General features: G+C 37.1%; 1 protein-coding gene across 4 annotated transcripts in view; it reads right to left on the reverse strand.

Annotated features, from left to right (window-relative positions):
* Positions 1-21,330, reverse strand: part of COL15A1 (collagen type XV alpha 1 chain) — a 134,032-nt gene that overhangs the window by 87,003 nt on the left and 25,699 nt on the right. For all 4 annotated transcript variants that reach the window (XM_082044082.1, XM_082044083.1, XM_082044081.1 and 1 more), the window contains exons 3-5: positions 5,865-6,412; positions 2,445-2,519; positions 1,933-2,028 (exon numbers count right to left, since the gene is read on the reverse strand). In XM_082044082.1, coding sequence (XP_081900208.1) covers positions 1,933-2,028; positions 2,445-2,519; positions 5,865-6,412 — 719 coding nt within the window. The remainder of the gene's footprint in view (positions 1-1,932; positions 2,029-2,444; positions 2,520-5,864; positions 6,413-21,330) is intronic.

Here is a 21,330-nt window from a genome sequence, read left to right on the forward strand (position 1 = left end):
GACTTGTAGTGTGATGCAAAATTGAGAGGAGTCATCAAGGTACCAGGTGATTTTGCTGCCATTCAGAAGAACCCCAGCAGCCTGCAGAAATAAGCAGAGAAGAATCTCCTGAACTTCAGCAAAGTAAAATGCAAGTCCTGCATATGGGGAGGAATTATCCCATGAAGCAGTAGTGGCTGGCGGCCAACTGGCTGGAAAGCAGCTTTTCAGGAAAGGATGCTGGGTATACAAGAAGCAAAGGAGGCCAGCAGCATCCTGGTGTGCATAAGGAAGAGTTTCAACAGCAGGTTGAGGTGATGCTTCTGCATTAAGCAATGGTGAGACCCTCATCTTGAGTACTGTGTCCAGGTCTGCTCTTGGCAGTACATGGACATATTGGACCAAGTCCATCAAAGGGCCATATAGATAATTAAGGAAGTAGAGGTTTTGATCTATGAGAGGAAGATAAGAGAGGGAGGACCGGTTCAAGGAGAGAAGGCTCATAGCAATCTAATCAGTGCATATGCAATCCTGACAGGAGGGAGTAAAGAAGAATGAACCAGACCCTTCTCAGTGCTAGCCACTGAATGGAAAAAGAGACAATGGGCAGAAATTGGAATGCAAGAAATTCTGTTTCTGCATCAGAGAAAAACTAGACTGGAACAGAGAGGTAGCAGAGTCTCCATCCTTGGGAAATCCAAAACTCACTGGCACTCAGCAAACTGCTCATTGAACAACCTGCTGTACTCAACTCTGCTTTGAAAAGGGAGTTGGACAGGACAATCTTCAGAAGTCCCTTTCAAACTCAGCTAGTCTGTGATTCTGTGAAATGCACAAGGCAGGCCAAAAAGAGTTTAATGAGCTATACATAAAAGGCATAAAAATTAATATGAAATCTCTTTTCAAACACACCAGGGGGAGGAAGCCAGGTCAATACACAACTCAATTGAAAAAAGACTGCTCAGATAATGTTAAGCCATAGGAGAAAAAAAAAGTTTTCTGCATTCATATTGGCCACAGAAGAGTAGAAATTCCTGCAAAATTCTTGGGAAACTCAGCAGAGGATATATCTAAAACTGAAGTCTTTGTAAGAAAAGGGTAGGAAACACACTGACAAAGTGAACGGCAACAAATCGTCACAACCAAATGGTATTCACCCATTAATTCTGAAGGTTTCAACAATGAAAAAGCTGAAGCATGTGCTCTATCAGGGAAATGCAACCATGGTTTCTGTAAAGTCCTCTGTCACAAACCTGCTGGTTTTCTCTGAAGGAATCAATGAGAATAAGCTGCATGGGCAGCTTCATTGTGAGGAATGGAGTGGAACATTTCAGCCTGACACAAAAAGGAAGGGGGAACATGATGTGATAGAAATCTCTAAAATCACAAATGTTTTGGTGAGTAAAGCGCAACAGTTTACTCTGTCTTCCAGTAAAGTAACCACTAAATGAACACTTAGCATACTCAGGAGGGCAAGAAAGAGATGGAAGTCTTTCACAAACACGTAGCTAAATAAGCTAAGGAACTGTGCAGTAGGAAGCTGAGGATGTTAAAATTCCCATGGGTTAAAAAAAAAAAAAAAAAAAAAAAAAGCAAGACGTTCAAAGACAAAAAACTCAGCTGAGGTCCACTAAACACAAACGGATACAGTTCTGGCTCAGGTATTTCCTCAGGAGGAAAATGTTACAGAATAAAAGGCTATTCCCAGTAACTGTAATTATGTTCTTGATCAGTTATTATACTCTTCAAGTACTGGTTGCTGGTTAGTGTCAAGTATACCAGATTTTTGATCTGACACAGTGCAGTCATTCTTATGGATGAGTGCATGTTGCTCTCACAGGTATCTTTGGAAGTTGCCACATATGAAAAACTAGTGACAAAATTCAGAACTTGCTGTCTTAAAAAGTAATATTAAACCAGAAAGGTTAAAATAAATAAACCAAATGAATTTACCCTTATGGGAAGATAAGAAGGTGCAAGGACTTCTTGTGTTTCAGAAATACCTTCATGGTCTTGAATGCTGCCATTGCCACTGTTGTCCCCTGAAACCTGTGCAAAACCCAATCATGATACCAAGTTCATAAAGATCTGGAAGGAAAAAGTATGGAACTGGCTACTTCAATGTTTTTTTTTTCTTCTTTTCCTCCCATTGGTCTGTGTCATTATGAAATTAACTTATTTCAGTACTTATAGCATTTCATGAAAACTATCCTTCAGAACAATAGAAGTCATTGTTCATTTTCTCAAAGGTGTTATAGAAAACTATGCTTTTTGAAAAATTACAGTGTTAGAAGCTGTGTAGTCAAAAAAAAGAGATTTCCCACACATAGATATTTTAAAGTATGATACTATGTTCCCAAGAAGAAATGCTACATTTAGTCTTATGAAAAATGTCTAATGGTAAATGACTTTGAAATCTCTGAGGCACTGAGGATAGATAAAAAAGTGTTTATAAGAATACTCACATAAGAATCATCATCTTCACAATGATCTTCAGTAGCCCTTGGGTCAGATTTGATTGTCAGATGTTGAATTGAGCCCTACATGAAATGACAAAAACAGTTCAAGGAAATTAATAATTAAATTAGCACATGTGAAGCAGGGTTGGAGAGGTGGGAATTAAACAAACAAACAAACTCAGGCTTTGTTCTGATTTGCTTGGAAAATGTTCTGAAGTATAAAATTTTATTATAGTTAAATCCAGTTTAAAAATGTAAATATGTTCTTACATTTTCCTTTTACAAAATATAGAAAATGTTGAAGCTGCCAGAACACAACTACCATGTCCAAATGACAATACAGCTGCTACGTTGTATTGCTAGTGTCCCAACTGAAGGATCTAATCCTAGATTATGCCCTAGAGTCTGTAAAGCACTGTCTGTTTTTTCTAGCTAAGAAATGCATTGCAGCTCCAAAAATGGCATGTGAAAGCCCCTAAAAATGGAGACAAAGGATGGGAAGCAAATACGAGTAAGTGATGAAGTGGGTCAGGAAGAAACCAGCTTAAAACTTTCCAAAGCAGAAAGAAAGGAGATGGATTTTCTGATTGCAAATGTTTATTTTTTCATAGTTACAAATTATATTTATCAGTCTGACATGCTGAAGGAACAGCAACAGTTTCATTCTAAACATTTAAGTCTCGTTTCTTAGATTACAAAGACTCAAAGTGTTGTAAGAAACGTGTGGGAGACCTTTTGTTATTATGAGGTCTCACAGAGTTAGCCATGATGCACATGCAGGATAAATCAAGAGCCATCTTACCTAACACATGACCTGCCTCTTCTTGTTTTGCTGACTGTATATTTTGTTTCTCTGCTTTTGTATTTTCTGTAGAGAAGAGCCTGAAGAAACTGACAGATTTAGTCTTTAGACAGACACAGAACACTTTTCTCAGTCCAGTGACTTTTTTCAAGGAGCTGCAATGCTTACAGCATGCAATGATATCTTGTTTGTGCTCTGTCTGCTGAGTACCACCACAGACACACCGTGAATCTGCTCGCTCAGGGGTACAGAAAGCCTGAGTCTCAGTAACAAAAACTGCAACAACTGTTGAGATGAGAAAAGTAGTATGCTTTGCTGTTACTTAATGCCAGCAAAAAAATGGAAACTCCAGAGGAGGAGTAGCTACCATTTATAAACATAGCTATGTCTGACTTTCTGCTTACTCTTTCCTCTCTGAAGTGGTCCTCTCTCCTTGTCCTAGACGCATGGGGGAATTATAAGCAAGCAACTACTTTTGAAGCAATATTTCTGGTGGTGCCTAGAATATCTCAGGAAGAAATAAAAAATTCTGAGATTCTATTTTTAGCAATCCTCTAGTTTCTGTATCTTCAAAGACCATGAAAGTCATGCAGTTGGTGCCTCCTAAGTTTGCAGGCAATCTGAGACAACAGCTCAGTGAACTGAACCATCCTATTTCTCTTAAAACTTAATAATGGGCAACTCAGATATTGAATAGTCAGACTAACTGAACAATGCACTGAAAAATTATACATGAAAGGAGGTCCAACTAGACACAGAAGTGGTCTCTTGGAAGGGATGTTTTGTTTTCACAGTATGAGGGAATCATGTTTGGATAACACATTTTTCTGCTCTTGTTCTAATCCGTGGCCCTCGATGGTGAAGGAAGCAGAATGGAGAGGCCCTAATGTTTCCTAGGTGTTGCTGCTAGCCCATTACTCCAACCAGAAACTCATGACTAAGTCTGCCATGGTAGAGACGGTAGGTATGAAGTATTGTGGTCCCCGTCTGAATCTTGTGACTGCTACTGACTTTCTTGCTAAAGCTGGTTTGCAGAATCCGGCGTCATCAGTGATTCAGCTATATTTGGTTGTTATTTGGTTTCTACTTTTCTTTATAAGCACCGGGGCTAGAATTTCCTTTTGTTTCCACAAAATAGTTGTGTCCTTTTGCGTTTGGCAGCTAGAGCCTTAGACATATGGATTCCCATTAGCCAGAACAAACCAGCAACTGACATCCATTCAAAGTCATTTGCACAATCTGCTGTGAATTGTTTCTGTTTTGGGCAGTCGATGTGAATAATTCTTGTCATACGAAGAGAGCTTGAGGGGGAATAAACCATTTAGTTTTTCTACCCAAAAGCAATTATGACATATGATGCATGAAGAAATGAAGACAAAAGACCTAGAGTACATGTCACAATTAATAGTACTGAAGCAATCAGAATATTGGCTGAAATTTATGTACTCAATACAGCATATGGAACAGCCTGTTTCACTGGAAATGTCTTACAATGTAATTCACCATGCATTCCTGTCACTATATTTACAGATTTATTGTTGATAATTTCAGTAACTGATCATCACATGTGTTTTTCAATTGGGTACCAAAGTGGTCTCATTTTCTTAAATGTTTGTCATTCCTACTCACTAACTAGGCATCCCCAGTACTACAGTCAACCCATCTGGCTAAGGCAGCACCAGCAGGTAGTTTTCCTACTTTCCCTTTCCACCACTTATTTGCTGCTAAATAACATATTCCTGTAATTCCAGGTGCTTAGACTAGCCAGATAAAGATAGAAGTGCATTTGTTTCTTACCAGATGGACCTCACAACCTGCTAGTACACCCGAACTTTGGAAATAACATATATTTACTCTAAGGCAAAAGATCCATTCATTTTTGTGTTGCTCTTTTACTACTTTAGGGGAAAAGACATAAATCTCATTAAATACTGAACAAGTACAAGGGAAGTACAATAACAAGACAGAAAAACTGTGACATTTCCCTTTCAGTTTGACAATGAGTCAATCTCCTGTATATTGACAGCTATCATATTTCCATTTGGAAGCTCAATGTCTGAGAATTCCAGTTGGGATGCAGCAGAAAGAATGCTTGCACTCAAGCTAAGAAGGCTTGAGAGATTTGTAGCTTTTCTAAAGCATCTGATAAGCTTCAAGTAATATATAAATGGTAAGCTTTATCTTCTAACTATATCTTTGATGCAATAATTCTCTTCCTTATGTTGAATGTGAAGTAACCATATCTAGCTAATAAGAATTTTAAATACTGATTTTCGACTCAGGTATTATTCTCAGAAGTTAAACAAATGGATACTCTGAAATTGGTCCTTCGTAAAGAGGCCATATAAAGTTAGGTGATATATTTACTTGGAAATCCCTAGTATTCAAACTGAGCATTGAGCTTAATATCTGGATCATTAAGAAACTTCTGAGGTTCTAGGAACATTTGCATTTTAAATTGGAGTTTAGGTATCTGCACTGCCTGAACCCTAGCCAAGTATGGAAAATAGAAGCTATATAATTTGTAATCTCATTTGGGATATAACTATTGTAAGCAGACTTTCTCCTGTAGGGAGTACTTGCATAAAACACCAAGGCATGGGAATTTATCAGACAGTACTTACTGTGAACTTTTCCAATCCTGTGGCTCCTGCATTACCAACAAATATCCCAGAGCCAGATTCAAATACCAAGGCTTGTCCTGACCTTTGAAACTGAACTCTCTGATATTCTTCACAGTCCATGAACAAAGCAACATCGTTTCCCTGAACAGTCGCTGTAAACCTATTCCACCTGTTAGTCATCACTGGCACTTTAAATGAAGCAGCCTCTCGGGAGATCTGGGAACTGGGCTCTGTGTAGTAGATAATTATTCTCTGGGTGCTGTCATCAACTGGTGAAAGTCTCATTCCCAGGTAAATAGTTTTCTGTAAGGCATCTGTTATCGCAAATAGCACTCCTCCATGATCACTGTTTGGTTTCATTGTAACTACGATAGTGAAATCCCTATAGAAAGGCGATGGTATTATAGCCCTTGTCAATCGACCGATGTTAGCATCTGGACCAAAGCTGTAAGCTGGAAACCCTCCGTAGCCGGTGACAAAATAGACAGAAGGAGGAAGAGGAACTCCTATTAACTCCATGAGGTCAAGATGTCCTTTTGAGCCTCGTTCTGTAAAGTGTGTGAGAAGAAACATTTTATTTATTCTTGAGATGTACAGCCCATTTAATTTAAATAATTTAAGAAAATCCTTAAAAGCTGTCATGTAATGTTATAATACCAGCAACATACTTTTAATACTTTATGCCATGGTTCACTTAGTACTTAAATACATCTAGCTAAGTACAGGTATCATTCTTTGTCCTTTGACTAACTGAAGTTACAGACTACGGAAAGGTGCATGTAAACATTTGGTGAAACTGACTGCTAGCAAGTTGTTCCTGCAACATATACTTTACTTTAGCTGTCCATGAACAAGAAAAATGCTGAATGTGCTCTCAGAATTGATTCAGTGAAAACTGAGCGTTATTTTTTTTCTCAAAAAAACTGAGATCCTTTATTCTCACAAATTAAGAAGACAGCAAAAGTTCTCTACAAACAACATGACACAGTTTCACAAACATTGGATAAAAGTTACCATGGATTTACTTTAGCTCTTGCACTTACCTGCTTCTACAACCGATGTTAGATTTTATTTATGCCTCTGTTCTCAGACTCATCTCCTTAGTTGCACTGTGTACATAACAAATACTATTCAGCAATCAAAATTCAGGTTTGAAACAAGAGTATCTTTGCCTTGGCAAACACACACATTTAAGTATCTCTGCCAAACATGCCCAGAGAGACAACTCCTTCCCCACAATGGAGGAGCAATGACAACAGCTAAGCACCTACACCTAACTTTAACTAGAGTTTTGGGAAGGCATTGTATTGGTTTTGGTTAAAACCAGACCAATTTAGTGAATAACTGAAAAACTTCACTCAAAATACTAGATTAAATCAGGCAAGATAAATGAATCTTGCGCTTTGCTCTGAAACCTGGGAATCTGGTTCTGATGAAGAGCTAGAGACATGTTTTTCAGTTGAAATATACCTTTGTTATTCATTATTCATAGGCAGTACCATCCTGGGCTATGTGTTGCCCAGGAAAGCAGTTTCCATTGTCCTAGTGACTTTGCAAAAATTGGTAAAATGTTGTCCCTGAGCCAAAGATGTTACAATTTAAATAAATTCTTATCAATAACCTTCTCTGTATTTTAGCTTTGGCACTTAGTTGCTAAGGTAACTCATTGACTGGAAAAAGTCTGATGTGTTCCATACAGAAACTATTTTCCTTACATATTTTTAGAAAGTATAGAAGTTATGTTTAGAAACAGAAAAACTAGCTCCTTATCCAGAGTCTATTTCCCTTTGGCACTTTAAAATGCTTTACCTGATAGATTTTGTGTCTTCCTAATCAAAGTTAATAATTTTTTGACTGGGCATCTAATGTTGAGTCATGTTTTATATTCACACATATACACACACAAGCAAACCTCAATTACAAAGAAAATGCATAAGCCATTACTCAAGAGTAAAAGGTAAGGAAAATAGTAAGCTTGAAGGAGAATATACAATCTGTATGCAGATACCAAACCTACTTCAAAAGAACACATGAAAAGTGACCTACAAAGCAGATGAAGAACATCTACAGTGGCCAGGAATCAGCTTACCCAACTTGGATAGAAGGATGCAACCCAGAAGCAAATCTAATGAATTGAACTGTAGTTTCCCACCTCTCTTTCTCAAAGGAAGATTTGGTAAATGCAAAAAACCCCTCTAATTCTCCCTACACAGTATGTGCAGCTGCAGTTTCTTAGTCACTTACCAAACAGTAACATACAGAGGCAAAAAAACTTTTTTAGCGTAAGCTCTGAAACAAATGAATCATATTTGCAAAAGATGGCAGCACATGACAGTAAAGAAGAATCTGGCTTTTCATTTAAATAAAAAAAAAGTCAGAAGGCTCAGAAACTATCTAAACTTCAGTGAGACTGGGGTGGAAGCTTGTACGTATCCAATACAGAAAAGCAAACCAAGAAGCTTCTTGTCAAATTCTGTACTTACAGCTCATCCCCAACTCTTAATGGATTTATTAGGACCTACAGTTACAGTTAAGAGCAGAATATGGACTTACAGCCACAAGTTTTGTTCCCATTCAGTTATCTCAGATAAATTCATGTCCCACTGCTGCAGTTATGTTAAAACAAAAATGCCCTCTTATTCTCTTAAATCAATAGGTAAAGACTGTGCTATTTTAAGTAAATTTCAGCTAGCAGAGCACTATGTGGCATCAGTATAATTTTGTTTCAAACATGTATTGCTACTAAGCCACTGGATATTGGGGAGTGTCCAGAATCCATCCCATTCATGTCCATGTTTCCTACACCTGGGGCACTGGAAGGTGTGGTACAGAAGCAGCTTTAATTTTAATTATATTTTATCTCAGAAAAAGTAAGTAGTAGGATACCATAAATTTGTATGGTATTTTTCTAATTCTGGAGTTATGAGCTGTGATATACTTTGCATTTGCTACCACTTGTTACTGTATTTTATAGTTGGAATTGTTACAGAATTTCCTGATAGCTGGAGATTCCCACTAAGTAGCTTCAGAGACCAGTTAAGAAGTATTGGCGTGTTGTAAAAATCATCCTGTAAATCAATATATGGACGATTTCAAAACTGCAGATGACAATAGTGGAGTTTTTTGCTTCTTTTAATTGTATTTTTTTGCATGTGATTACCACAATGCTTCACTACTGAAACTGTAAAAATTAAAAAACCACCATTTTGGCATTGGAAGATACCTATTGTGTGTTTAGCACAGCAATCAGTAACAGTGGAAGATCATGAAGCTCAAAATCGAGTGAAAAAAACAAAAAACAAACAAACAAAAAAGCAAAGCTTTTTTGGAAACAGGTAAGAGGAGAAAGGTTTACTCATTAGACAGAAAAGGAGACGAAAAAAAGAAACATGATATTGATAGTAGAAGGGCAGAAGTTGGAGAAGTTCCTAAAAATGGAGTTACTGGTATAGAAATGGCATTCATGGGAGCCCTTTTGGAACTGTAGCTGCGAAGTGACAGATATTGTGACTTAAGCCTTGGTACTCATCTGACCTTCTCCATATCACTGTCAGTTATGTGTAGCCCAAGAGAAACATACCTCACCTTCACGCCACATGAACTGAGCAGGATGGAATCACAGACCTGTGGGATCCAAAATACTTTTCCACTGCTCACAAGGGGTAAAGTACAGAGGAAAGAAAAAAACCTTCCTGCTTGGAGGTCTTATTACATTTGCTTTAATTGTTAAAGCAGAAAACTAGTATTTATATCTTACAAATAGGAATGGAGGCAGAGGCAGAGAAAGGCCCAGATTCACACCATTTGGCTTATTAAACCCATCTGTAACTTTCAGATTAGGAACCTTCTTTCAGATGCATCAGTTGTCTTTACAGAAAGAGTGCAAAAAAGTAACCAGTAACACCAAAGGGCAATTTGCTCCAACCTAACAGCTTCTGGAGGCATGTCACTCTCTCATAATCTAGATAGGCAGATTTATCTCTTACCTTTAAAGGAAATGGACCTGTGTTCAACTAGGTGCAGGTGAAGGACATATCCAAAGGTCAGGCTGTATCTGTACTGCATAATTGAGAGCAGTAGAAAAGATCTCTGAATCACTGAAAGAACACCGACACAGAAAAAAATCCCTGGTCCGTCTAACTGGGGCACAGAGCCTGGTTGGATCTTCAGTTTTGGGGACCCAGAGGACTGCTCTCTGGACTGCACATGCACATGACCTCATACTGCTGCTTCCTCCTCATGCCTTCCCATGTGGAGCAAGGTAGTCCCAGTGCTGGGCCTGATCCAAAACCATTGAATGATTAGGCCTCATCAGATCAACGTCATTCCACTGAAATTAGTGGAATGACTCCTTTAGTGAACGTCGCAGGGTTTGCATTAGACTAACAATGTGTTTATCTCTGGATCTATGTACTTGTTTACTCATTTTTAACAAGTGCAGGTGAAGTGATATATGCTTTGTTCTAAGTGTATGCAAATCCATTACCAAAAGTGAATTTGCTTGCCCTCCCTCCCCCCTTTTTTTTTTAATGCTATAAGGAACTTAAAGGTTTATATTAAAATATTACTAGAATCTGGACATTTCTTACAAATACTAATTATAAACCTGAGATTATTTTTATTTCCTGTTGTCTAACAGAGCTCATATAAACCAGTCTCTGTTTCTATCTAATGCACTGCCTTCCATGCAACTTAACTTCTAAAGTGGTATAAAGCATATAGGCTTTAGGAACCCTGCTTCAACAAAGTCAAAGACTACATGGTGACTGATAAGAACACTGTCAGTGTACTTTTATCCTCACTTTTACCACCAGAAAATATATCAGAAGCAGCATTCAAAGGCAAGGCTGTCATCCCTGGCATAGAGAGAATTACCCATTTTAGCACCATTTTGAAACATACAGTTCCAAAGGCCCAAGTCTGAAAAAAAAAAGAAAATAAAAATTGACATCAAGTCCTTTAAGCAAAAGCAAATTATTAGAACTGTATGGTGAGACCAATTGGTGTTGCACTACTGCAAAATGAACGTGCTGTTGTTCTCTTCCATGCTGTAAGAAGATGCTTGAGCTGGACTGTTGCATTGACATAAATGCAAAGACTGAAGCTGCACATAAAGGACTGCCATATTTGGCCCCAACCACTTAATTTTTAGCAGTAGTATTTGTTCATCTGTTATTTTAAGGATTTTCACATTTATTTCATCCATCATGTTTTTAGCTAGAAATGACTTTTAACACAGTTATTCAGGTACATCAGCTGCCACATTTAGCCAAATTCTCCTGCAGGTTAATGAACCTTAACAAGTACATAAAGGAGCCAGAATAACATGCTCAAACAGATGCTATTTGCTGAATGTAAGGAGCCAACCACCCTGTAGCTAAAATCATGGCAGCTGTTTTCAACTCAGTCAAGGAAAGGCCTGGATGGCTCCGGAGATCTGGGAATGGGATTTGGGTGAGTGCTGGCTTTTAAATGAAATTATTATTTTCCCTTTCTTTTTAATTTATAACTTAGTTCACCTACTGTTTCCCCCTGTTCTGCTTCAAACACTTTTATCAGAGCTGCTGTCAATAATCCTTTTCCATGCTTATAAAAGCTCATTCGCTAACGGCAGTTGGCTTTTCATTCTGTGAAGGAAAACCTCATGTCACTGCTATTCACTGCTGCACCAGCCTTGCTGGCAGCTCCTTTTCACATTCTTTTAAGGCAATGGGATAAAAATAATATTCTATGATAGCTTTCAGAAACCCCAAGTTTAAGTATTACATCTGTCCAATTGTACACATCTGTGACAAGGTTGGACACTGGCTTTATGAAATGAAATTTTGTGTGTGGTATAAATATGTAAGCTATGATACAGGCAATATCCTTGCCAGCTAGACAGGCAAGCAGCCTTTAATGGTTGCAGGAGAGCAGGAGCTTTTTCATTTCACCACTAGACAAGCAACACAGCACTTCATAAATCAAATTGGAGCTTTGATTTAGAAAAGAACATTGCTTATGAATCACCATTGTCATTGTCTGGTGTGTGTACTCTTTTACAACATCTAAATTAGCATATGTTTTAATTTCCATTACAGTCATGACAAAACAGATGTGAATTATCACCCTTCCCTTTTTGTTTCACAATGACCTTGGAAATCAGACAAAATACATCAAACTAAGTGTGCTGTATATTTTCATGAGGAAAAAAAAATTCATTTTGCTGGTCTTGTTTCCTCTTTCCCTCTTTTTTTTTTTTAATCTTGATTTTTAAAGAAGAAAATTCTTGCTAGGCCATGATCAACACTTCCTTGCCAAGGTAATCTGTTTCTAAGATGATAAAGTCAGTTCTTTTTTAAAGTACTGAGAGAGACATCTGACACTTTCTTAGATTTAACAGTTGTACATGCCAGCAGAGAGTCTCTGCCCAAATGTGGGAAAACAGACACCTATTTGGAGATGCTGGCATAGTCTGGCACACTGACCTGGATATAAATTCTCATCCCATATAAAGAAACTTAGTGGGAAACCAGGATAGAGAGCACTTAAGCAGAAGCTCCTGCAGTTGCTCCTACTTTCTTTGCTATCCCCCATCTCCACTGCAAGTTTCTGTCCTTCGACCAGGGATGTGTGAAGGATATGAGCAGATGGGAATTGTGGATTACAGTTTACTCAGTGAAAATTAGAAAGCTTCACCCAGAAATGCTCCTTCCCTCCTCACACCTACCACACCATATCTCTTAGCTCAATCAAATGACCTGATATACTACCAGCTCCCTATATTTCCCACAAGTAATTTAGCATGCCTTTCCTCTTTTCCTCTGACACTTAGAATGAGTCAGGATTCTCCCTCCTGTCAGAAAATCCTGCTGCAGACTGTCGTTTGTGTAGTCAGTGCTGCCCTAAGAAGAGAGATGTCATGCTCCCTGCTCATACCACTTTCACGACATCTGTTCCATCACATAGCTAGGAGACAGAGTCTGTATGTCTAGTGAAGCTTGACTTCAGGCCAAATTTGTATGCTGTGTGCAGTTTGATCTTGCAAGCAGAGCCTCAAGCTTACACAAGAACACTCAAAGCATTATCCCAAATATAGCTGGAAAGGCTGTCCGCAGGGAGTCTTTGAGTGTGACATGAGAGAAAGAAATAGCTGATATACTTGTGTAGCTTCTACAGACTGACATGGTCTCTGTGTGATGAAGACTGATACATCTATAGGACACTATCAAAGCTTTAGGCAAAGCTTTATGAGACCTTCCACTAATCTGAGAGTGAAAAACCACTTAATTCCAGGTCGGTTTAGATCAGAATAGTAAAATAAAAATATTGCAATAACTGAAGGTTGTGGTGGTTTGCTTTGTTTGGTTTGGTTTGTTGTTTTTATTTGTTTGGGTTTTGTTTAATTTAGTCTTGGGGTTTTGTGTGTGTGTGTGGCTTCTTTTGTTAATTCGATTTGTTTGTTGAAATTAAGGGCTACGGACCTATTAAGATATGAAAACTAAAGGGCTTTTTTTATACATCCTTGGCACTTAACACAGCACTTTGAAACCTGGTGAACTGCATTCCTCCTACAGATGACTAAGCTATCCATTGTTTTATGTTAAGCAACAGAAGTTCATACTTGGTTACTGAAGTTTTACTTTCAGGTTCTTAGGAAGACTTTTGTTGTCTTCTAAAAGCGTCCCTTTTATAAATGTTCTTTAGTTTACGTACCCAACATTTATTATTGTTTTTTAGCTTTCTAAGTATATTCTCATGTATTCTCTACATTATTAAATTTAGTAGCTAACAGATTTGATATTATAAAGGGCTGGGTTTCAGTGAAGTTGAAAAATGATTGTGAGGTAGATCATATGGGAACAATAAAATCTAAAAATATGGTTTGTATTGGACATTAATATTTATTACAGCTAAATGCTTTTATAGCATAAAGCACTAGTAAAAACGTAGGAAAAAAAACTCCAGACAACTTGATCCTACTTGTTCCATCTTCCTTTTCCCAAGAATTTCATTTCCCAAGAGCTATATTTCACTAATTTTCTATCTTATTGTAGGTCACATATTCTTTCATTATGCTCATGTTTTTGTCATTTCCCCAGTGAATGCACTGAATGGATTAAACAAAATATCTTAAACATTTCATTGCTGGTTCAAAAAGTTGTAAGTTAGAATCCTGTCTCAAGTCCTAAGTGAAAGACCTTCTTGTTTTGAAGTGACTCATTAGTATAAATTCTCACATCCCACAGCACGCTGTTAGTGGCAGCCTAGGGCCAGACAAAGCTCACACAGTCAGAAACAGTATAGGCAAGGACAATTTGCACTCTGCTGTATCCAGCCAGCAAACAGTAGGACCAGATCCGCCAAAAGCTGTTTTAGATACTCTTCTGTCAAAATGCTCGAGGCATCTTGTTGATTGCATCACATTTTTGTTCTTTTTGTACAACATTAATTTTCTAAATGGTGACCAACTTCACCTGCCATGGCTTTCCCATCAAAATATAAAAGGCGAAGAAAGCTGGGACAGAAATAAGTGTGGTGTTCAACAGCTACTTTTTAACCTCAGGACAGATTTCTTTGAGTAATTGTCCCCTAATAACAGATCACACAGAAGCAAAAGCACTTCCATCTTGCTTACAAAGTCAGTAGGAGTTTTGTTAATTTAGTTTAATATTCTTGTAACACTTTAGACTAAGCTTAGAAAAATAATGTACAGGAATCTCTCAGCTCTGTAGGAGGGAAACCATCCACCGTAATTAACAGTAAGACTGACTCAAGGTGAAATACTAGATAATACGTTTTGCAACTTACTAAAATTAATTTTAACAGCCATGTCATGTTTAATTATTGAACTAATGACTTTGTCTCTGCAACTTATTGCCCTCAAGAGCAGACCTCCACTGCTTGTACACAATATATATTAATCAATAAATTATGTCTAGAATAACTGAATCGTCTGTTCAATTTTATTCAGGATTTAAAGTTGTATGACCAAAGGCAGAAAAACAAACTTTTTTCTTTTCTTTTTTTTTTTTTTTTCTCCTCAAACAAAGAATATATTATGTTTTATGTGTGCATGGCTGAAAATAACTTAATCTCCTCCACAGTATATAGAGAATAGCAGTAGTCTTGGTTTTGGTGAATATTACATTTTTAGTTCACTCAAATGTTTAATGCAAATATTTAATGCAAGAGCTGAAAAAAAAAAAAAGACAAAAAGATAAAAGTAGCATACAGTGGTTATTCTAAAGTCTTAATGTTTAATATACAGTTGAAAGTCTTTTCCAGATAAGTCTCAATTGCATTCTATCCCAAACATGAAGAATATAGTTGATTTGCATCTGTATCCAAAATTTATAAATCTGTTTAAAGTGTGTTGGCATGCTGGCTTTCTGCTTTTAAAAAGTTAGTTGACAGATGTTGTACTCTTAGCTTGAATTTTAAGGTCACTTTCTCAAGGCTATAATCATTGTGATGAAAAGAAAAAGTAAAATCATTAGAATTCATTGCATCTTTTGTTAATGCTCATTTGAACTGAATATTCAGAAATTAAAAATAAATAAATAAATAAATAAGAAACCCACCTGAATAAATGCAACAAGGCAGAGGGTTGTTGGCATTTTTTGGATTTTATTACTGGTTTTGCACTTTATTTTCTCTGTCTGAACCCTCATTTGTATTGTAAGACACTGGTTTCACCAGTTTCACTGGTGATAGGCACAGATGTGTGTTAGTAATACAACAACTATGTTGCATACAGTTTTAATTATGTCTGAACTAAAGCATGCAACTTGATGTGTCAGTATTTCAACAGAAGTCTTCAGGTAGTAGAAGTCGTAGCATCATGGAAGCTAAAGACTAAGATTTCTGAGTTCTGAGCAGTGACTTCTCCAGATCCTTTCAGCAGTCTGCTCTCACCTCCTTTTAATTCCTCCACCATCTGGAATCACTTTCCTCCTCCACCATACCAAATATAGTCAAATAAGACTTCATCTTAGTTCTGATTTTCTGTAGCACCTTCTTACCAAATGCACTGGACAGAGATGTACCATCCAATGCACTGAGCTCCAACTTCAGCAGTCATTTTTCATACCTTGAGCTTTTCAAAAAGTATTCTAGGTAGTGCTGCAGCCCTATCCCCTGAGAACATACAACAGCTTATTCTTGTTCTGTGGCATATGCTGTAGAAGCTGCTGCCAGACCTGTGAACATTAATCAGCTTGCATAAGACCAACAGGCATCAAAGTCTTCAGTCTCTTCTGAATATGATGTCATTCTTGTCAACAAAAATGTCACAGTAAGCTTCCACACCTCTACCCCTCTCTGTCCAATTCCCTTCTTGTATTTACACAGCTATCAAAAAAATGTGAAGTGAACAGGATCCAGATATTCCCATTCTCTTATCAGTCTTCAAAAATAATATTAAAATTATATGGGTTTGTTTGTTTGTTTTACAAACTACCAAAGTAATTCAATAGCAATACCCATGCACACTTCTCTGAGCATGTACCAATCAGCATGACTGCTCTGGAATCAACAGAGATAAACAGTTCTGCTGGCCAAAGTATCTGAGAAATAAGTGTATTCCATAACTGAATAGATCACCCTCTTTACACTCGTGTGTGCATGCATGCATGCATGCAACATGTGATTGTGAAGGGAGAATATAGCTTAAATTAAGGTCACATTTTCAGCTTGACTTCTGTAAGAGAAACCTAGAAGTTGATGCATCTAGTTACAGTTTTGCTATAGTGGTTTGTCTTTGTAAATCCATTTATTGGAAACTCCACTGTCAAATCATTTGGAAAAATTTATCTTAAGAAAAGACCAAGTACCAGAAAATGTGATTAACAAGAGAGAAACAAGTGGAAAAATTCAAAGCTGTCTCAGTCAGTCCTTCTTCAAGGTTAATGGCTCAGCAGATAAGCATGATTTCAATAGAAAACATCTAAGTTATACAGTGGGCACTTTCACTGATTTTTCACTGGCATCCAGCAGGTCATAAAAGTCCCGCTGACAAACAAAGTTCAGGTTCATCCCCTGAAAGTCAAACGTTAGAGCTTCTGGTGGCACTCAGTGAGCTTCGATCTTCTTTTTACATGCTACTCTGTATGCAAAATGCATGAATTATGGTAGTTCTGCTGCTTTAAGTACAGCTGTGACAATTTTATATAATATAGCATCTACTCCCAGTACCCAAACTGAGACTCCGCAAATGTAGAAACATATGGTTGACGGTAAAACCAAACCTGTGTTCATCAGTTATTTCCTTTCCCTCTTGTTTAATTATCACCCACTTGTTTCAATGCTAAATATGTTCCATAGAAATGTAAATTACAATTTTGCATAATCATTGCAGCTGAGAGAAGCAGGTATAGCCAGAACATTGAAATTTACAATACAGTGATAGAAAGTATCTATTTCCCCATAGCCTCCCCAGGAACTTTCCCTGAAGATTAACTTCTTTGTGAGCCAGGTCAGTTCCCAGTGGTCTCTCTGACAGCTGCATCGCTTGCTTTGGAGTAGCACCAACAAAATAGCTGATATAGCCTGTGGGGTCCTATGTAGGGGGTTTTTATGCTGTTTTAAATTAAGGAAAATAGTCACAAAATTATATTGACCTATAGAATGCAACTGCAGAACTTCAGACTCAACAGGGAAAGATATTTATCTTGGATCTGACAGGATGTCTCTTTCTGCAACTGAAATTTTGTGGTTCTGTTACATGACTGCATAGCCAAAGCCACATAGATGTTAATATATTTGGCTGCACTCTCATATCTGGTATGTGGACATCTGCAGTGACCTGAAGTGACCTAGCGAATTCTCATAAGCAAGAAAATAAATATGTTTATTTAAAAAACAGTGAGTAGATATCTAGACCTGAGTACCAGAGGAGAGATTTGTGACATTCTGAAAGGGAGCCAACAGAAAGATACACATTCTTACTTGGAGGAAAAACAGTGTTCAAAAGAGATACCGGCAATACTGCCACTATCTTTATACTCCTCTCTTGCTTTGTAACTTCTGGTGGTTAATAGTAACTGCTATTAATTGCTAAAAGTAATAACTACTTAGTAATATACCTCATGGCAGCAGTCTGTTAATAACAGTCTATTTATGAAGTAGTGTTGTATTTGAATGACAACATAGTATATGTAGTTAAAAAGGAGTGGATGTTTATGTTTTTGTCCTTCCTTTTGTGTCTTTTCCTTGACTTCATAAATACTTTTTGAGAAAGTGGTACCCTGGTCTATTGGTTTGGTCACAGTGGCAAAAACTTCATATTGTGGCAAAGACTTCCTTGTAAGCCGAGGAAGAAACAGTTACAAGGAACCAGACTGAGCTTCTTTATGTACACATTTTTTTTATACACAGGCACACACACACACACACATTTTCCACAGGAAACGTGGCTGGATAAAAGAGAACTTGGGTCCTTTGAAGGCTCATATTTCTGTAGCTATTAGAGGCAACTTTCTTAAAGGTCCATCAAGGGACCATATTATTACATTCTTATTAATGTATATAAATATGGGAAGGGAGGGTGCAAAGATGATGAAGCCAGGCTCTTTTCAGTGGCACCCGGTGGCTGAAAAAAGAGGCAATGGGCACAAAGTGAAACACAGGAGGCTCCCTCTGAACATCAGGAAACACTTTTTCACTGTGAGAGTGACCAAGCACTGGCACAGGTTACTCATGGAGTTTGTGGAGTCTCCATCCCTGGAGATATTTAAATAATTGTCTGGATGTGATCCTGAGCAACAAGCTGTAGGCAGCCCTGGCTGAGCAGAGGAGTTGGACCAGATGACCTTCAAACTTCCCTTCCAACCTCAGCCCTTCTGTGCTTCTGTGATTCTGTGGTTCTATGACCAAGAGACAGGTAGCCAAGACTACCTTTACAGTTCCTTCACCCTTTACCTTCATCCAGAACTGATTGTAACAGTACAATTGTAGAACAGTTGTGCACGTGTGTTGAAAAAAACAAAGGGAACAGAAAGTATTCAGTCACAACAGTTTGCAGGAGAGGGAATTAAATACCTGAGAGAATAAAAAGGTGAAAAGGTATCCAGATAGGCCATATATTACTATATATTAAAAATAATCTCTTTATATATCTATCTAAAAGTATCAATGAATAGATTATAAAGTATTTCTTATTCCCATTTTTTCTTATCCTTCCATTTGAAAATGTTTTTCATAGTGAAGAGAGCCCTGATTGACTTCCCACTTGGAAGTCCCATTGGAGACGTGTACTGTTTGTTTGTTTTAATTTAACATATTCTGTTGTGACTTTATAATGAAAAAATTTTTCTTTGTAGGACTACATGATCCAGAATGCACAAGCATGATGAATTCATTCAAATTATGCAACCACTCTGGAATACCCATAAACATTAAACCAATATGTGGTCACAGATTTTCTTTCTGAACAAGAGCTTTTCAGTCTAGTTTTGAAGCAGTTAGTGAAGTGTTTGCTAACAGTGGGACCTTATGCTGCTTGATCCAGCTTTGCCTTTGTGGCAGGTACAGATATTTCAGACTAAAGACTGGATATTTATTGCTCATTTATTTCCATTAAGACAAGTCTGAAATAGGCACTCGTATTTGTACTTAGTCCAGTAGTGGGACAGAATGAAAATACACAGCTAATTCTCTGGCATGTTTGCCAGAGAATACATAAATACAACAAGGACCAAGAAGATGTGGAACACTTCAAGTAGGAATGGCTGTGGTTTACTCTCTTGAAGAAAAATAAATAGTGGATATAAGGCACAAGAATAATATTCTGAAAAGTGAGGAAAAAAAATGCATGCCCTCCACAGGTAACTGGAAAAATAACATACTTCCCTTTTGAAATTAATTTTTTTACTTATTTATTATTACTATTATTATTTATTATTACTTATTTTACGTTTAAATTTTATTTTATTTTACTGCTAACAGGACTGTAACATATACCTACAATAGCCACTAATGAAATCAAGTAACTATGCCACTTTTGAGTGAAAAGGAGACTTTGTATAGGATGGAGAACATCAGTTCAACAGGGCATGTAAATGCCTTGTGAAGTGATTATTTTCATGCACCTGTGTTGTGTTTGTTTTACAACAGTTATTTTTAATTCATGAAAGCAACACAGCAGATTTGTTATGATACCCAAGTAATTCTTTTAAGAGATGCATTGATGCACATTATCTCATTGTACAATAAAACATGAAGCCATGCCAAAACTTTTCGGATTATAATTTTGGGATAGTTTAACAATACAATGAATTTAGATTCCAGGGTTTCTGGAATTGTATAAAAATAGCATCGCTACTTAATTTTAAGGCAGCATTTTCTAGTTTGGCTTTGTATAGACTGCCTTTACAATCTGCCAGGAATTGTTCATCTTTTCACTTGTACTATAATATAAAGTAAATATGGTAGAATGCCTTGAGCATTAAGCTGAAATACATGTATTCCTGGACTGTGGTGTTCTAGTACTTTGATCTGGATCAGATGCAGGCATACAGCAAATTTTCGTCTGAACCAGTGAAACATCCTGCCTGATTGATATAAAATGATACCTTTTCATGACTGTATAATGCACAGATGAGTTATTAATGATTGTGGAACCACATTTTTTCGTGGTTCCTAATTACTGATGCAGAATACATTACTGTAGTTTATTCCTAAAACGTTTAAAGGAAATCTATTGAAAAATCTTTGCTGCTGTTGAGCATATCTTAAAATACAATCTCAGGACTTTGATTCAGTTATAACTGAATACATCCATAAATCAGGCAGCTCTTGGAAAACCCACTTATTCAACTTCAAAAGGTATTGATCACACTATTATTCTCCTTTCTTGTAATACAAGATAAGTTTTACATCCGTCTAAACCTAGATATGCTAATGGTTATTCAATGATGCAAATATTAGATGGGTTTTGATGATTTTTAAGCCAGTTTGGTGACCTTCCTTTAGTCCATACATGTAAAATAATCTACAGATGTCTCCTTCCTATGTTACAGCTTCAAACAGAGAAAATTACTTACTACCAACTCATACATAAACTGTCCAGACTGACTTTTCTTCTATACATTAGACTGTATCTGTGAAGACTTCCTAGTCTGTAAATACTTTAGCCATTTTTTTTCTAGGATGGAAAATGAGTACAGTAATATAAAGATATTTTTGAGTATCCTGAAAAAGAAAAATTGAATGTAGTATTTGTGAGGAATAAACAGCTCTTTTATTGAATATTGGCTCTTAGTCAATCTACATGACTCCTGTAATTACTGACTTCTGCATGAATGATTGTGTGAGATATATTTGTCACTTCTTCTGATAGTTGTAGAAATATTCCAATATTTGTAACTCTGACTTTTCAAACATACATCAGTGTTTTCTGTGTAGGGGCATAGAAAGAGAAAAAGTAATGCCAGGTATGTATATTTGTTTATCTTTATTTCCAAACCATATTTTTATATTACTTCAC

Source organism: Streptopelia decaocto, assembly GCF_964273445.1.
Source record: "Streptopelia decaocto genome assembly, chromosome: 2".
Taxonomy (NCBI): domain Eukaryota; kingdom Metazoa; phylum Chordata; class Aves; order Columbiformes; family Columbidae; genus Streptopelia; species Streptopelia decaocto.